The 19,484-nt window shown below is 46.1% G+C and overlaps 1 protein-coding gene across 1 annotated transcript in view; it reads right to left on the bottom strand.

Annotated features, from left to right (window-relative positions):
* The window catches only part of LOC140186103 (somatomedin-B and thrombospondin type-1 domain-containing protein), a 142,728-nt gene that overhangs the window by 45,299 nt on the left and 77,945 nt on the right, over positions 1–19,484 (bottom strand). Inside the window, exons 2-3 of the mRNA XM_072239977.1 lie at positions 16,056–16,241; positions 12,850–12,940 (exon numbers count right to left, since the gene is read on the bottom strand). Of these exons, the coding sequence (XP_072096078.1) occupies positions 12,850–12,940; positions 16,056–16,241 (277 nt within the window). The remainder of the gene's footprint in view (positions 1–12,849; positions 12,941–16,055; positions 16,242–19,484) is intronic.

Here is a 19,484-nt window from a genome sequence, read left to right as displayed (position 1 = left end):
GACTATGCAGCGCTGGCAGAGGCACAGCAGGCAGACACTGAGATCCCCAGTTACAGGACTGCACTCTCCGGTTTGCAGCTCCAAGGCCTCCCTGTAGGCCCAGGTGAGAGGACCCTACTATGTGACGTAGCTACCGGCCAATCCCGCCCCGTCGTCCCGGCAGACTGGCGCTGGCAGGTTTTGGAGTCCATTCACAACTTAGCACACCCCTCCATCAGGACAACAGCCCGGCTGGTCTCCAACAGGTTCGTGTGGAATGGGCTGCGTAAACAGGTCAGTGAATGGGCCAAAATGTGTATGCAGTGCCAAACAGCCAAGGTGCAGCGGCACACCAAGGCTCCACCTCAGCAGTTCGAACCCACCCGCCGGAGGTTCGACCACATTCATGTGGATATCGTGGGGCCCCTGCCAGTGTCGCGAGGAGTGCGGTACCACCTAACTACGCTAGACCGGTTCACGTGATGGCCAGAGGCAGTCCCGCTCAACGACACCACCTCCGAATCCTGCGCCCGAGCGCAGATCGCAACCTGGGTAGCACGCTTCGGGGTACCGGCCCACATTACCTTCGACAGGGGCGCCCAGTTCACCTCCAGCCTCTTGTCGGCTATGACCAGCCTTTTAGGATCACAGCTACACCACACAACTGCCTACCACCCACAGTCGAACGGACTAGTGAAGCGTTTCCTCCATCACCTGAAGTCAGCTCTCATGGCCCGCCTGGAGGGGCCTAACTGGGTGGACGAACTTCCCTAGGTCCTGCTCGGAATCCGCACGGCGCCCAAAGAGGATCTGCACACCTCGTCGGCCGAGTTGGTGTACGGCGCACCCCTGGTCGTCCCAGGAGAGTTCATACCAGCCCCAAGGGAGCAAGAGGAAGAACCCACAGCAGTCCTGGACAGACTACGGGAGAGGCTGAGTAACCTGGCCCCATACCCACTTCACAGCATGGACAGAGCCCGACCTGCGTACCCAAAGACCTGCAGAACTGTAAGTTTCTTTTTGTACGATGGGGCGGACACTGGGCACCGCTACAGCGGCCCTACGAGGGGCTGCTTAAGGTGATCAGGAACAACGGGTCCACGTTCGTGCTGGACATTGGGGGGAGAGAGGAGGTTTTCACAGTGGACCGACTCAAACTGGCCCATGTGGACTTGGCGCAGCCGGTCCAGGCTCAGGCATCGCGGCGCAGAGGCAGACCTCCCAAACAGAGGCCGATCCAGACTGTGGACATTGGGGGAGGTATCGCCGGTTCTGGGGGGGGGGGGTTATGTGGCGACCCACTTTCTGGCACACACGAACCGGCTCACAACAGCGCACACAGGCAGAGGGCCGGCCCCGAAAAGGGCGCCAGGCCATCTTCACCAGCAGGGGGAAAATCCCGTGCGCAGAAAGGGTCTGGGAATATGCATTCCCCACAGCAGTCCCGCCCCAGGGAGGGCGGGAACAGGAAGGCTTTAAAGCAGGCCGCGAAGTTTGAATAAATCTCTTTCATCGCAACTCTAACTCACCGACTCCGTGTGGTTATTTTAGCGCTGTGTGTAGCACACCGCTACAACACGAGCTAGAAGTAAGATACAAGCTGAAATAGGCAAAGAACAATGTGGTTTTGTGAAAGACAAAGATACAAGAAACACAATATTGATGTTAAAGATACTATCAGAACGAGCTATTCAAGTGCAAAAAGATTTGTTTGTTTGTTTTATCGACTACACAAAAGCATTTGATAAAGTGAAGCACAATAAGTTATTTGAAGTATTACAGAAAACTCTAGATCTAGATTCGAAAGACCTCTGCCTAATCAGAAATCTGTACTGGGAACAAACTGCCACTGTAAGAATAGATGGAGAAGTGAGTCAGTTTACGAAAATCAAGAGAGGCGTTAGACAAGGGTGTGTTTCCTCCCCCGATTTATTTAATGTGTACAGTGAAACAATATTACAAAAAATAAGAGACATCTTGGGAATCAAAGCTGGTGGTGAAAGCATCAATAATTTCAGATTTGCAGATGACACTGTTAATTGCAAATACGGAGGAAGAACTACAAAATTTAATTGATATAATTGTTGAAGAAAGTGCAAAAATGGGTCTATCTATCAATTGCAAAAAGACAGAATGTATGGTGATATCCAAAAAGAAGAAGAATCCTATCTGCAGGCTGAGAATAAATGGGGAAGACATAAAACAGGTAAAGAACCTTTGCTACTTAGGAAGCTGGGTGACATTAGATGGCAGGTGCGATTTGGACATTAAAAGAAGAATAGGGATGGCAAAAGACACCTTTACGAGAATGAAGAGTATACTGACCAACACTAAACTAGGCATGACAACCCACCTCAGAGTACTGAAACTTTACGTTTATCTAGTTATGTTATATGGCTCAGAATGTTGGACAACATGAGGAAACGAATTGTAGCAGCAGAGATGTAGTTTTTGAGGAGGATGCAAAAAATTTCATGGACGAAACGAATATCTAAGCAGGATGTCATGAACAGAGCAAACACAAAAAGAGAAATAATGTATGAGATCATGAAAAGGCAATGTAACTTCATTGGACATGTGATTAGGAAAGAGGAGTTAGAATGCACGAGTTAGGAGTTAGAAAGATTGAAGGGAAGAAAGCAAGAGGAAGACAAAGGCAAATGATGATGGAGACAGCAGCCAGAGAATAGGAAATGAATACCAATGAATTGATCCACTTGACCCGAAACAGGAGTGTGTGGGCCATGGCAGTCAAAAGCTCAAACTGGGCATGGCACCTGATGGTGATGATGATTATGATGATGATGACTTGGAACAGACTCCCAGGGTTATTGGTGGAGGCAGATATGGTAGTGGCATTAAAGAACCTGTTAGACACGTGAGTATGGAGGAAGTGGAGGGGTATGGATCATGGACAAGCAGAAGAATCTTAATTTAATTCAGCATTTGTGTTTAGCTCGGACAGGCCTGCTCCTGTACTGTGCCGTTCTACATTCTATAAAGATAGAAAGCCTCGGGCTTACCTACAGCTGCACTATCTGACCACCAGAGGGAGTATTAGTGTTCCATCTGCCTCAGATGCCAAGATGTGATAAAGGATGGCACCAGCAAACTATGTTACCAAAGGCAACATTCTGAAGACAGGTCAGAAACAATTCCTTTCACTTCTTTTACATCTTTTTATTTCAGTCTGGTTCTACTACTGTTGGAGCCCATTCTACATTCTGGCGGTGTGATTTCAGGCTGATCGGGTGGTCTGGTGCTTTTCTGTCTCCTCGAGGCTGCGAGTGAACCTGGAGATGAGGCGGGCCCATGATCAACTCCATCTCCTGCCGATTAAACCGCTGAAGAAGAATGAATCATCTAGGTGAGTATGGAAGATAAACAAGTGGTCAGCATCGTCTAACAGCCTCTAGGTCACCGCTGCCAGAGGAAGGTGTCTGGGTGTGACAGTCTCGCTCTCCCCCTCACTCACTGCTCCCAAAGGTCAAATGATTTTTCTTTCCCTTGATGCTGTTGGTGGATGGTGCTGGAGCAAGTTTTAATCAAAGCAGTTCGTAGATTTGGACTCCAATTTGTTTTTTTCACCATGTGTTCTAGTCCTGGTCACTCTTTTATTGTTACTACTTTTGGGTTATTTTTGAATTGGGGCAGCCTGAAGCTAATGAACACTGAGCTGAACTGAACTGAAATATGCCTTCTAAGTTTGTGTTTTATATTCTTTTTTTGGGTTGCTGCTTCCACAATATATTTTGTACGTGGGCGGAGGGGAGGTTTGATGTTTGGTGTCTTTCATTGAACGAGTTGGTTCCATGGTGTTTCTTTGTTTTGTGGCTGTCTATGGGGAGACAAACAGGGTTGTATACTGCATGCATACTTTGTTAATAAATGTACTTTGAAATTTGAACCTTTATCAACATCTCATTACCGCAAACATCAAATGATTATTGAAAAGCTACGAGGGGAGTTTAGATTAATGGGTCAGAGGTAGTGGGTGTCTGGAATGAGCTGCTAGAGGAAGTGGTTGAGGCAGGTACAATTGCAACATTTAAGGGGTATATGGGCGGTACATGAAGGAGAGGGTCTTGGAATTTTAAGGGCTGAATATGGACAACTGGAACAATCAGGTAGGATGGTCGGCATAGTCCAGTTGGGCTGAAGGGCCTGTTTCCATGCTCTATGATTCTTAATCCTTGATCCACTCCCCTTAGTCCACCTCAGATGTTTACTGATTGTTTTTTCCTTTCGGTGTTCAGTGTTGCCTCTTGATTAAACAACACAGAAAAAGCTGGAGGAACTCAGTGGGTCAGGCAGCATCCAAGGAGAGATATGGACAGTTGACATTTCAAGTGGAGAACCTTCATTTTCCAATGCTCCACTGCCAATTTTCCCTCAGATTTTTTTTTATGGTTGTGTGGACCAACTATTGCCCTGAACAGGACATTTTCCATGGCCTGAAAACTACGAAACCCTTGAAATGTCTTTTTTTGTAATATGCGTATCAAACAAACACAAATCGCAAAACACAACACAAGTAAACAATGTCAGACAGTAAAAGTAACTGAGAGGTACAATAGCAAAAATAAAATGTTCTGACTAGACGGTGGACCAGAGGTTCATTAACAATGATTTACCATTCTGCCTTTATTGTTACAATTTGTAACAATGTTGTAACTGGAAACACTGACAATGTAAATACATTGAAGCTCTAAAATGCTTCAAAGTAAAGGTTGCGTACATTTACTATTTAGAAAACATGGATTATATTACTAACACAATTAATAACAAGGTATTTCAAAATGATATTAATATATTAGCATAATTTCAAAATGATATTAATATTTGTTCGTTTGTTATGTGTTGCGTCATATGACATCGGCAGCCATGGCCTTTCCATAACCATGATTGTTCTTGACAAATTTTTCTGTAGAAGTGGTTTGCCATTGCCTTCCTCTGGTGGTGCTTTTACAAAACGGGTGACCCCAGCCATTATCAATACTCTTCAGAGATTGTCTGCCTGGTGTCAATGGTCACATAACCAGGACTTGTGATACACACCAGCTGCTCATACGACCATCCACCACCTGCTCCCATGGCTTCAGGTGACCCTGATCAGTGGGGGGAGGCATGGAGGAGCTAACCAGGTGCTACACCTTGTCCAAGGGTGAGCTGCAGGCCAGTGGAGGGAAGGAGTACCTTACCCCACCTTTGGTAGAGATATATATCTCTACCATGCCACCTGGATATTAATATTATATAAAAAAATTCCAGCTGTGCAGCAAAAGAGGGTATGTATGCTGGAGCATTTCAGTTACTGAGTGGCGCGCACATCTGGGCAGCTTAGTGAGAACAGTGCTCACTACCCCCTCCTATCTCCTAACCCAAGATTCAGAAAGAAGTCTGCCTTAGCAGGCCGATTGCTTCTGCCTGCTGAACCCATATCCTTGAAATGTACGGTTGGCATCGGAATGTGTGACAATACTTGTGGACTGCCCCCAACACATCCTTAGGTTGTATTGGTTGTTAAAGCACACGACGCATTCCACTGTATGTTTCGATGTGCAAATGAATCAGAATCTGAATCATGCCCTGACTCCTGCTTGTGCCCACTGCTCTAGCATTATCCTGCACACATCTGGAACATCGCACCGCTGCCGGTTTTAGTTCCCTCGCAGCCACCTCCTCATTTCCACTTGTTCTGTACATCGAACGTAGAACATGGAAGAGTACAGCACAGGAACAGGCCACTTGGCCCACAATTCACCATGCTCTTCCCCACACTATAGTCCATCTGCCACTTTGCCCATTCTCCCAATCTAAGTCCTTCTGCGGACACCTTGCTTCCTCAACACTTCCAGCTCCTCCACCTATCTTTGTATTGTCTGCAAATTTGGCCACAAAGCCATCAATTCTGTCATCCAAATCATTAACATATAACATGAAAAGAAATGGTCCCAAAACTGATCCTTGAGGCACACCATTCGTCACTGGCAGCCAACCAGAAAAGACCACTTTTATTTCCAATCCTTGCCTCTTGCTTATCAACCAATGCTCTATCCATGCTCATGTCTTTCCTGTAATACCATGTGCTCGCATCTTGTTAAGCACCTCATGTGCAACACCTTGTCAAAGTTGTTCCAAAATTCCAAATAAACAACATCCACTGACTCTCCCTTGTCTATTCTGCCTGTTTTTTCCCTCAAAGATTTCTAACAGATTTGTCCAGCAAGATTTCCTCTTAGAGAAACTATACTGGCATGTGCCTTCAAGTACCTCGAAACCTCATTCTTAATTCTAGACTCCAACATCTTTCCAACCACTGGTCAGACTAACTGGCCCACAATTTCCTTTGTTCTGCTTCACTCCCTTCTTAAAGATTGCAGTGACATTTGCAATTTTCCAGTTCTCCTGAGCCATTCCAGAACCATTCCAGAATCATTCCAGAATCTCGAGATTCTTGAAAGATCATTACTAGTGCCTCGAAAATCTCTTCAGCCACCTCTTCCAGAACCCAGGGAGCGGAGGTGCTCGACAAAGCAGTCCCCCAATCTGCGTCGGGTTTCACCGATGTAGAGGAGGCCACACCGGGAGACCGTGGATCTCCCATCCGGCACTTATCCCTGTAAGCGTAAGTGCTACACCTGTCCCTACACCTCCTCCCTTGCCATCATTCAGGGCCCCAAACAGTCCTTCCAGGTGAGGCAACACTTCACTTGTGAGTCTGTTGGGGTCATCTATTGCATCCGGTGCTCCCGGTGCGGCCTCCTCTACATCGGTGAGACCCGACGCAGATTGGGAGACCGCTTCGTCGAGCACCTCCGCTCCGTCTGCCAAAACAGACAGGATCTCCCAGTTGCCACCCACTTCAACTCTGCTTCCCATTCCCATTCGGATATGTCCATACATGGCCTTCTCTGCTGCCATGATGAGGCTAAACTCAGGTTGGAGGAGCAACACTTCATATACTGTCTAGGTTGTCTCCAACCCCTTGGTATGAACGTAGAATTCTTCAACTTCTGGTAATTCCCTCCTCCTCCCTTCCCCTATCCCTATTTCACTCTGCCCCCTCCCTTCCAGCTGCCTATCACCTCCCTCATGGTTCTGCCTCCTTCTACTACCCATTGTGTTTTCCCCTATTCCTCCTTCACCTCTCCTGCCTATCACCTCCCTGCTTCCCCTCCCTCACCCCTTTATCTTTCCCCTTACTGGTTTTTCACCTGGAACCTACCAGCCTTCTCCTTCCCAACCTCCCCCCACCTTCTTTATAGGGCCTCTGCCCCTTCCCTCTTCAGTCCTGACGAAGGGTTCCGGCCCGAAACGTTGACCTGCTGAGTTCCTCCAGTGTGTTGTGAGTGTTTCCTCCACAGTGAAGACTGACGCAAAATACTTATTAAATTCATCCATCATTTCTTTGTCCCCCATTGATACCTCTTCAGTGTCATCTTACAGCAGTCCAATATGCACTCTTATCTCTTGTTTACTCTTTATTTATCTGAAAGAAACTTCTTATATCCTCTTTTATATTCTTGCCTCACTTACCTTCATATTTCATCTTTTCTCTCTTTATGGTTTTTTAGTTGCCTTGGTTTTTCGATGCTTCCCATTCCTTTACCTTCCCACTAATTTTCGCTGTTATATGCCCTCTCTTGCTTTTATGCTGTCTTTGCCTTCCCATGTTGCTCATGGTAGCCTCATCACACTTTAGGATACATCGTCATCTTTGGGATGAATCTATCCTGTGCCTTCGGAATTGCTCCCTGAACCCCAACCATTATTGTTCTGTGAATTCTATGTTCTCTGTTCTAAGTTCTAGGTTATAAATTCACAGAATAATGCCGGGAATGAAAGGGTTATCACATCAGCAATGATTGAGAAGACACCGGTGAGGCCTCACTTGGAGTATTATGAGCAGTTTTGGGTCCCATATTTAAGAAAGGATGTGCTGACATTGGAGAGGGTTCAGAAGAAGTTACATAGAATATAGAACATAGAAATTTACAGCACGTTACAGGCCCTTTGACATACAATGTTGTGCTGACCATGTAACCTGCTATAGAAGCTGCCTAGAATTTCCCTATTGCATAGCCCTCTATTTTTCCAAGCTCCATGTAAAAGACCCTATCGTATCTGCCTCCACCACTGTCGCCGGCAGCCCATTCCACTCACTCACCACTCTCCCTGTGGAAAACCTACCCCTTCTACCGACTTCCAAGCACCTTAAAACTATGCCCCTCATGTTAGCCATTTCAGTCCTAGGAAAAAGCCTCTGACTATCTACATGATCAATGCCTCTCATCACCTGATACACCTCTATCAGGTCACCTCTCATCCTCCATTGCTCCAAGGAGAAAAGACCGAGTTCACTCAACCTATTCTCAAAAGGAACACTTTCCAATCCAGGCAACACACTTGTAAACCTCTCTATAGTATCCACGTCCTTTCTGTAATGAGGTGACCAGAACTGAACACAGTACTCCAAGTGGGGTCTAACCAATGTCTTATATAGCTGTAATATAGCTACGCGGAAGACTCTGTGTTTGAAAGGGCTATCATATGAATGGAGATTGATGCCTCTGGGTACGTACTCGCTGGAATTTAGAAGTATGAGGCAGGATCTTATTGAAACCTATGGAATGTTTAGTTAGAGTGGATGTGAATACCTGGGGATACGAATTGACAATAAACTGGATTGGTCAAAGAACACTGAGGCTGTCTACAAGAAGGGTCAGAGCCGTCTCTATTTCCTGAGGAGACTGAGGTCCTTTAACATCTGCTGGACGATGCTGAGGATGTTCTACGAGTCTGTGGTGGCCAGTGCTATCATGTTTGCTGTTGTGTGCTGGGGCAGCAGGCTGAGGGTAGCAGACACCAACAGAATCAACAAACTCATTCGTAAGGCCAGTGTTGTTGTGGGGATGGAACTGGACTCTCTGACGGTGGTGTCTGAAAAGAGGATGCTGTCTAAGTTGCACGCCATCTTGTCTCTCATCCACCACATAATGGACTGGGTGGGCACAGGAGTACATTCAGCCAGAGACTCATTCCACTGAGATGCAACACAAAGCGTTATAGGAAGTCATTCCTGCCTGTGGCCATCAAACTTTACAACTCCTCCCTTGGAGGGTCAGACACCCTGAGTCAACAGGCTGGCATAATTTACATATTACTATTTAATTATTTATGATTTTATTACTATTTAATTATTTATGGTGCAACTACAATGAAAACCAACTTCCCCTGGGATCAATAAAGTATGACTATGAATATGACTATGTGAAGAGGATGTTTCCACTGGTGGGGGAGTCTAGAACCAGAGGGCACTGCCTCAAAACAGAGGGATGTCCATTTAGAATGGAGATGAGGAGCAATTTCTCTGGCTAGAGGGTGGCGAATCTGTGGAATTCATTGCCACAGGTGGCTGTGGAGGCTACGTTACTGGGTGTGTTTAAGGTGGAGATTGATTGGTCAGGGTTGAAGGGTTATGGGGAGAAGGCAGAAGATTGGGGCTGAGAGCGAATTAGATCAGCCATGATGAAATGGCAAAGCAGAATCAATGGGCCAAATGGCCTAATTCTGCTCCTATATCTTATGGTTACGTTTTAAGTTCTGTTTGCCGTTGATGAAGCGGGTGGGTAAAGTGATCACACTTTATCAGGATGTCTTGGGGACAGGTGCACTGGCACAATCAAATCAACCTTTACTTTGTGTGAGGTAAGCTCTGTGTGTCGTGGAGCTAGCTGGGGGTGGGGGGGGGAGTGGGACTCACTCCACAGGGATGCATGTAACTCGATAGGATAAAGTCTCTGGCATATGTGGTGAAACATGTTGTACATACCCACTACTGCCTAAACCTCAGGGAAGGTTCAGCTTTCATCTGTCCCAAACTGTTTCCTTTCAGGAGCCCAGGCGAAGCTTTTATTGCAGATTTACCAATAAACCCGGCTACAATTACCAACCATAAGGAGCCCGTCTACAGTCTGTTGGTCAGGTGTGCAGGCTGGAGGAGTTTCATTTCATTCAGTGGGCTAAATCTAAACATCTGGGGTGCCACGGCAGTAGAGCAGTTAGCACACGCTCTACACCAGGGGCTCCCAAACTTTTTTTATGCCATGGACCTCTGCTGCTGACAGAGGTCTCTGCGTGGCCCTGGTTGGAAACCCCTGGACCATTGCTACTGACCGATGGGTCTGTGCGCCCCAGGTTGGGGACCCCTGGAGCCCAGTCACTGACCGAGGGGTCCGTGCGCCCCAGGTTGGGAACCCCCTGGACCCCTGCCACTGACCGAGGGGTCCGTGCGCCCCAGGTTGGGGACACCTGGACCCAGTCCCTGACCGAGGGGTGGGTGCACCTCAAGTTGGGGACCCTCTGGACCCCTGCCACTGACCGAGGGGTCCGTGCACCCCAGGTTGGGGACACCTGGAACCCAGTCCCTGACCGAGGGGTGGGTGCACCTCAAGTTGGGGACCCCCTGGACCCCTGCCACTGACCGAGGGGTCCGTGCACCCCAGGTTGGGGACACCTGGACCCAGTCCCTGACCGAGGGGTGGGTGCACCTCAAGTTGGGGACCCTCTGGACCCCTGCCACTGACCGAGAGGTCCGTGCACCCCAGGTTGGGGAGCCCTGCTCTACAATGTCATAGACCACCAATCAGTGTTCAATTACTGTCATTGTCTGTAAGGAGTGTGACTATGTGAGCTTCCCTGGGTGCTCCAGATTCCTTCTACATTCCTAAGACGTACAGTGCTGTGCAAATGTCTTAGGCAAAAGTCTTTATCGCTAGGGTGCCTAAGGCCTTTGCACAGAACTGTATTAGCCAACGTGGAGCGGATAGCGAGTCTGTAAATCCGGCCAAAGCAAAGGATGTTGGGAATGGTGAGGGTGCAGTGACGCGGGAGGGGTGTGGGACAGGTGGCAGAGAAAGAGTGTTAGGGGTGGGGATGGTGTAGGTCCAGACACACCCAGCTCTGAAATTTGTTTTATTGGCGGCAGTATAGTGCACTACATAAAATGACTACAGTACAGTGCCAAAGTCTTAGGCACCCTAGCTGTACGGTTAGGCTAAGGTTGAGTTAGGTGAGTTGTGATCGTGCCAAGATGCCGACACTTGTGGGCTGCCCCCAGCACATCCTCAGATTGTTTGGTTATTGGCACAAATTATGCATTCCACTGTACAGTCCTGAGCAAATGTCAGAGGCACATATATATAACTAGGGTGCCTAAGACTTTTACACAGTACTGTAGTAATTTTATGTACTGCACTGTACTGCTACTGCAAAAAAACAAATTTCATGTCATATGTGAGTGATGATAAACCTGATTCTGATATGAGAGACAGAGAGAGAGAGAGAGAGTGGGAGGGAGATAAATAGAGGGGGAGAAAGAGAAAGAAATATATAGACAGAGTGACCTAGAGGTGGATATGGAGAGAGATTGGGTGGGTGGAGGGGGGGGGGGGAGAGAGAGAGAGAGAGAGAGAGAGAGAGAGAGAGATGAATGAATGGGTAAACAGTTGCCAGTTAAGTTTCTTTGTTCAACCAACACACATAAAAGTTGCTGGTGAACGCAGCAGGCCAGGCAGCATCTCTAGGAAGAGGTACTTTCCTCGTCTTTAAGTTTCTTTGTTGTTGTGCCAGAGCAAACAAGCACACAGTTGAGACATTTATTTGTAAAGCCTCCTCAAAGTTCAAGGTAAAGTTACAATCAGAGTACATATATGTTACCATATACAACCCTGAGATTTGTTTTCTTCTGGGCATTCACAGTAAATACAAGAAACATAAAGGAATGACTGGAAGGCTGCACCAGACTGGACAAACAGCCAACAAGCAAAAGGCAACAAACTCTGTGAATACAAAAAAGAAAAATAAGAAATCAATGAGCATTAAATATCGAGAACAAGCAATAAGGACCTTGAAAGTGAATGAGTTCTGAAGAGATGATGTTCATTTTCCACCACATTGCAAGACCAGCTCCCTTGATCCAAGCTCACAATGAAATCACTGCCATTGTTTGAACAGCACTGTCATGCATTGTATCCTCTCCTACGCCCCTTCGTGAGAGGTGGAAACAGGTAAGGCCGGCCAACAAGGCTCTGGTGGAGCTGTATAGACCAATCCCCCTGTACAGTGGATGCAATGGATTACAGAAACATTGACAAACTCCAACCATCCCATCAACTAAGGACAATGACCTAAGTTCCACAAGAAGAAGATCATGCATTTAAATTCAAAGTTGAAGAGAAAATAAATTCTTCTTTCATATGGTGGATATTTTTAAAGAACAATTAACAAAGCTGCCACTTTGGTTAATGTCAGTTCAGTGGATTTAACTGAGCAGTAAGTTTTAGAAAAACACAAGAGGTTCTGCACATGCAGAGTAACACACACAAAATGCTGAAACAACTCAGCATGTCAGGCAGAATCTACCGAAATGAATAAACAGTCAACATTTTGGGCTGAGACCCTTCTACAGGACTGAGAAGGAAGTGGCAAGTCACCAGAATAAAATCATGCAGGAGAGGGGGAGGAGGACAAGTTAGAAGGTGATAGGTGAAGCAGGTGGGTGGGAGAGGGGGAAATGAAGTCAGGAGCTGGGAGGTGATTGGTGGAAAAGGTAAAGGGCAGGAGAAGAAGGATTCTGATAGGGCAGGAGAGTGGACCATGGAACAAAGGGGTCTCACGTGGAGGTGGTACGCAGGTGAGGAGAAAAAGAAAGAGGCCAGAGTGCGGTATTTAAAAAGGGGAGGGGGTTAAAATAACTGGAAGTTGGAGAAATAGGTGTTCGTGCCATCTGGTTGGAGACCACCTAGATGAAATATGAGGTGTTGCTCCCCATTTTCACAAAACCTGCACACTGTAAAACAGCATTACCTTGGTCTTTGCTCCTTTGCCATCATGTGGGGTCTTTTCCAAGGGTCTTTGAAGCTCCGCTTGTAGGAGTTGGGCAAAATCTTCGCCACCTCTGTAAAGAGATTCAAGTTCAGGTGTTCATCTTTGACCTGTTGGTCCCCCTCGACAGTGCAAAGGAATAAAAAACCTTCCCTCAGTTACAAAACTATAGTTCACTAACTCAGACCAATGAATGAGGAGACTGGGGGGACATTTCCATGGCATGAATAGGGCAGGACGAACAGCTAATGGAGTGTTCACTACAGTTACTTAAAGAGGCCTATTAATTGATTTGGTGGTGGGATGAAGATACATCTTTACCAAAGGAGATGTAAGGTGCTCCTTCCCTCTGCCAGCATGTAGGTCACCCTCGGGCAAGGTGTGGCACCTGCTTTGCTCCCCCTCCCCTCCCTTCAATCAGGGTCATGTGAGCCATGGGAGCAGATGGTGGATGGTCGTATGAGCAGCCGGTACATATCACAAGCCCTGGTTATGTGACCACTGACACCAGGCAGACAGTCTCTGAAGAGTATTGATAATGGCTGGGGTCACCCAACTTGTAAAGACACTGCCCAGAAGAAAGCAATGGCAAACCACTTCTGTAGAAAAATTTGCCAAGAACAATCATGATCATAAGACCATGATCACCCATGTCATATACGACATAGCACATGATGATAACAATATTAATTATTATTAATAATATTAATTCACTGATTAATGTGATCATCTCTGTAGTCTCTTTGTGTGGGGTTAGCCGGATTAGCACAGTAGTTGCTGTGATTCTCTATGGTGTTAATAGTGTTGTTTCTAGGTTGACAGGAGGTTAGTAAGTGGTCTCTTGGGTTATTGGGTGATTCAGTCAGGCTGATCTCAATGATGCTATTAAGCTGGTCTTCACAGGATGAAGATTAGGTTGTCAACCTTGTAGAACCAGGATGGTCCCAATGGGATGGTCTATGTAAACTTAGTTGGGTGTTCCCTATAGGTTTAACAAAATATCTATGTGGTTAACATAAGGCCACACAGCATAGAAATGGCCCTTCAACCTATCTAGCCTATGCTGCCCATCACCCATCCATTTACACCAAACTGACATTAATCCTATTTTCTGTTCCCCCTGAATTCCCAGCCATTCAAGATGAGGAAGTAAATTGGATTAGACACTGGCTTTGTGGGAGAAGCCAGGGAATGGTAATAGAGGGTGCCTGCCTGACTGGAGGCCTGTGTCTAGTGGTGTGTCATAGGGATTGGTGCTGGGTCTATCTTTGTTTGTCATCTATATCAACAATCTGGATGATAATGTGGTTAACTGGATCAACAGATTTTGGTTGATGTCAAAATTGGAGTGTAATGATCAGCAAAGAAGGCTATCATGGCTTGCAGCAGGATCTTGACCAGCTGGAAAAATGGGCTAAAAAATGGCAGATGGGATTTAATGCAGACAAGTGCGAGGTGTTACAATTAGGTGGGACCATCCAGGGTAGGTCCTATGCAGTGAACGGTAGGGCACTGAGGAGTTCTGTAGAACAAAGGGATCCGGGAATACAGGTCCATAATTCATTGAAAGTAGAGTCATGGGTAGATAAGGTCATTACGAGAACTTTTGGCACATTAGCTTTTATAGATCAAAGTAATGAGTACAGGAGAAATGATGTTATGCTGAAGTTGTATGAGACATTAGTGGAGGCCTAATATGGAGTGTTGTGTGCAGTTTTGGTTACCTACCTGCAGGAAGAATACAAATAAGTTTGAAAGAGTACAGAGAAAATTTACAAGAATGTTGCTGAGACCGGAGGACCTGCATTGTAAAGAAAGATTGAATAGGTTAGAACTTTATTCCCTAGAATGTAGAAGATTGAAAGGAGATTTGATAGAGGTGTGCAAATTATGAGGAGTATAGATAGGGTAAATGCAAGCAGGCTTTTTCCACTGAGGTTGTATGGGACTACAACTGGTGGTGATAGGTCAAGGGTGAAAGGTAAAGTATTTAAGGGGAACTTGAGGGGGAACTTCTTCAGTCAGAGGGTGGTGTTAGTGTGGAATGAGTTGCCAGCACAAGTGGTGGATTAGAATTTGATTCCAGCGTTGAAAAGCAGTTTAGGTAGGTACATGGACAGTTGGGGTATAAAGAACTATGGTCCTGGTGCAGGTCAATGGGAGTTGGCAGCTTAACTGGTTCGCATGGACAAGAGAGGCCAAAGTGCTGAACTTTTCTATGACTCCATGACTCTAATTACCTCCCACTAACCCCATGCCCCCAGATCCTACCTGCTCACCTACATGCAGTGGTTAATTGACTAACCAAACCACATATCTGTGGGAAACTGGATCACTTGTGGGAAACACACACATTCACAAGGAGAAGGTGCAAATTCCAGCACCTGGTGTGAGGATTGAACCCAGGGATCTGGCACTGTGAGGCAGCGACTCTACTAGCAGAGCCACAATGCCCCCTTCATCATTTCTCATTTATCATTCAGGGATATGAGGAAAAAAATCTGTGTGATGGGCACAAGGCCAATAATAAACCATAAGACCAAAAGACAAAGGAGTAAAATTGGGCCACTTGGCCCATCGAGCCTCCTCCTGCCATTCCATCATGGCTGATTAATTATCCCTCTCAATACCAATCTCCTGCCTTCTTCCCATAACCTTTTACACCCTTACTAATCAAGAACCTATCAACCTCCACTTTAAATGTACCCAATAACTCTCCACTCACAGCGGTCTGTGGCAATGAATTGTAAACATTCACCGTCCCTTGGTTGAAGAAATTCATCCTCATCTCTATTCTATAAGGATGTCCTTATATTCTGAGATGTGCCCTCTGGTCCGAGACTCCCTGACTATTGGAAACATGTTGTCTATGTCCACTCTGTCTAAGTCATTCAATATTTGATAGGTTTCAATGAGATTCCCCCCTCATTCTTCTAAACTCCAGTGAGTACAGGCGCAGAACTGTCAAAAGCTCCTCGTACCTTAACCCTTTCATTCCCAGGCTCATTCTCATGCACCTTGAACCTCATTGAAGGGGTGAACAGTTTTGAGGTGGCAAATGATCTATCCTTGTTGTATCTTCCTGTTGATGGACAAACTTAGATAGGATTGGCAGGGCTGATATCTCACCATTGTCCAGTAAGCATGCATGTGAAAAGTCTGCCACCCAATGGAATGGAGGACTGTACCTTTAACTGAGTGGCATTGGTCAGGGTCGTGTCCATAGCAACCCCGACGTTGCTTCAGATCGGGACAGGGTGTCCCTCCGTTCCTGGGTGGGATGATGACGAGCCTCACTCTTTCTCTGCTTCCGATGCCGCACAACGAGCTACATTCAGTCCAGGAGCCCCATGGACCAACTATACAGTCAATGGCTGCAAGAAATCAGGGCAAGGAGAGAGGTCAATGGGCTGATACACTCAGTGGCCATATTATCAGGTACACCGATACACCTGCAAATATCTGATCAGCCAATAGTGTGGCTGTGACTTAATGCATAAAAGCATGCAGACGTGACCAACAGGTTCAGTTGTTGTTCAGACCAAACATCAGAATGGGGAAGAAATGTGAGCTAAGTGACTTTGACTGTGGAATGATTGTTGGTGCTAGATAGGGTTGCTTGAGTATCTCAGAAACGCTGATCACCTGGGATTTTCACACACAACAGTCTCTACAGCTTACAGAGAACGGTGTGAGCGGCAGTTCTGTGGGTGAAAACGCCTTGTTAATGAGAGAGGTCAGAGGAGAACAGCCAGACTGTTTCAAGTTGACAGGAAGGTGACAGTAACTCAAATAACCACGTGTTACAACAGTGGTGTGCAGAAGAGCTTCTCTGAATGCAGAACACATCGAATGTGGAAGTGGATGTGCTACAGCAGCAGGAGACCACAAGCATACACTCAGTGGCCACCTTATTAGGCACAGGAGGTGACAGGAGTCAACAATGTTGTCATCTACCTGCTGAACAGAGCCTACTCCCAGTTGGATAAATGGGGCAGCACTGTGAGGATTATGTTTTTTTGATTTCTCAGGTGCCTTCAATACCATATAGCCCTCATTACTGGGGGGAAGCTCCTTTCAATGCAGATTGGCACTTCTATTGTACCTGACTGGCAGACCAGAGCTGTGTGTCAGTCATGGCTGTAAGCAGCACTGGGGTCCCATAGGGGACTGTATCGGCTCCCTTTCTGTTTACCCTGTATAGCTTGGCCTTTAGATATCACACTGAGTCATGTCATCCGCAGACATTCTCTGATGTCTCAGCAATAGTCAGGTGTATAAAGGGAGGACGGGAGGATGAATACAATCCCTGATGGAGGACTTTATCAAATGGTTCAAGCTGAATCATCTGCAACTCAACATCAGTAAGACAAGGGAGATGGTGATGGACTTTAGGAAGATGGAGCCTGCACTACTCCCTGTTACTATTGAAGGTGAGGATGTGGATGTGGTGAAGACATAGAAGTAACCTGGATGACAGACTTGAGTGGAACACCAGCACAGGCAGTGTACAAGAAGGGCCAGAGTCGCCTCTACTTCCTGAGGGGACTGAGGTCATTTGGAGTATGCAGGCCTCTCCTTCACAGCTTTTACCAATCTGTTATCATCAGTACAAACTTCTCTGCAGTGGTGTGCTGACATCAACATGGGTGATGCCAACAGGCTCAATAAACTGATTAGAAAGGCTGCTCTGTTATAGGAATCAAATGAGACACATTGAATGCTGTGGTAGAACAAAAGACCTTATGGAAAATCTGGACAATTTTTCTTATCCTCTGCCTGCCACCTTGTCTGACCAGAGGGACACTTTTAGTAATAGACTAAGACAACTGCTCTGCTTCAAAGAGTGCTATATGAGGTCATTCTTACCCTCAGCCATTGGGCTCTATAATGAGTCAACCTACAGCTGGGGAAGTGATAACCCCTCCTGTTAGACTGTTTGAGATAACTTATTTTTTATTCTTTCTTGCCTCTAATATTAAGTTTTCGAACCAAAGGATTTCTAGACAGGAATTTGGTCCACATCAGGAGGTTTGCAAATACAATACTCTTTCCTATGTAGAGATAGAAAGAGAAAGAGAGAGAGGGGAAGAGAGAGGGAGAGAGGGAGAGTGGGAGAGGTAGAAAGATAGAGAGAGGGGAGAGAGAGAAAGGTTGACTGTAGTCTCCTCCAGCTTGACCTTTGAAGACTGCAATCAATTGTTTCTTAATGGGGAAGCCTCTCGTGGAGCCATGAATGGTGGAGGAGATTTGCTGAGATGACTAGCCTCCTCTGGTTCCCATTTAATTGATCCCAGTTGAGGCTGTGTGGAGAGGTATTGTATCTTCCCACAGTGCTTGGTGCTTGGGATCCTGTCCCTCTCTCTTGGTCCTTCGACGCAAATTTGCAGTAAACTCTGGCCCAGCAGGCAGTGGCTGACATTTCCAAACCTGCCTATGTGGGGCAGGAGATATCACAATACACCTACATTGTTGGAGCTGAGGACTGAGAGGGACAGAATAATGAAATCGAACAGAAGTGATGGGGGTAATTGAAGTGGGGGAGGGGTGCTATTCAGAGTTTTGTGCTCTGGAACAAGCTGCCTAAAGTGGAAGTGGAAGCAAATGTCTCAAATGAAGAAGTCACTGAAGAGAACGGTTTGCAGAGGATTGAGTTTTAGTAATTAAATTAAACCCAGCAAGGGGTTAGCACAATCATGATGGAAAGAACGGCTTCCTTCCGTGCCTTGACCTTGTGCAAATCCAAAATGGATCAGAATCAAAATCAGATTCAGGTTTATGGATCAGAATCAAAATGAGACTCATATGTCATGCAATGTGTTGTTCTGTGGCAGGAGTACAATGAAATACATTACATACAGTACTGTGCAAAAGTCTTAGGCACATATATGTAGCTTGGGCGCCTGAGACTTTTACATAGTACTGTATTTGTCAATGCGGAGCGGAGAGCGAGTTTGTAAATCTAGCGGGAGCAAAGGATGTTGGGAATGATAAGGGTGGAACTTCAAGAGAGGAATGTGGGACAGGAGGCAGGGAAGGAGTGCCAGGGGCAGGGGAAGGGTGTGAGGGTGCAGGCACACCCAGCCCTGAGACACCAGGCAAGGTCATTTGATTCCAAACAATTGGTTTATTGATCATTACAGAATGTCTCTCTGGTGCTTCCCACTCCCTCCCCTCTCCCTTCCCCTTTTCCCAACCATGACTCCCCTCTACCTGCCCCCTTCCCGCTCTCAGTCCACAATAGAGACCTATATGAGAACCAGTTTATCACTCAAGTATGTCATGAAATTTGATTTCCTGTGGTAGCAGTGCAGTGTAATACATAAAATTACTTACAGTACTGTGCAAAAGTCTTTGTCATCCCAGTTATATACATGTAGCTAAGACTTTCGCACAGTACTGTAGATGTAAAAGTATTTAAAAGGTATATGTTTTTTCTGCCATTCATTCTTTGGGGTTTTTCACTCTGTTTCACGGATGTCTACGAAGAGTAAAGATTTCAGGTTGTATACGCACTGTATACATTTTCTGCTATTGAATTGAACTAATGAATTATGCCACACGCTATACATATGCAACTTGCTAAAAGTAAAAATGAAATTAGACACACACAATAG

Source organism: Mobula birostris, chromosome 22 (assembly GCF_030028105.1).
Source record: "Mobula birostris isolate sMobBir1 chromosome 22, sMobBir1.hap1, whole genome shotgun sequence".
NCBI classification, from domain to species: Eukaryota; Metazoa; Chordata; class Chondrichthyes; order Myliobatiformes; family Myliobatidae; genus Mobula; species Mobula birostris.
The sequence above is the reverse complement of the archived record's forward strand: the minus strand, read 5'-3'. Positions and strand labels throughout refer to the sequence as shown.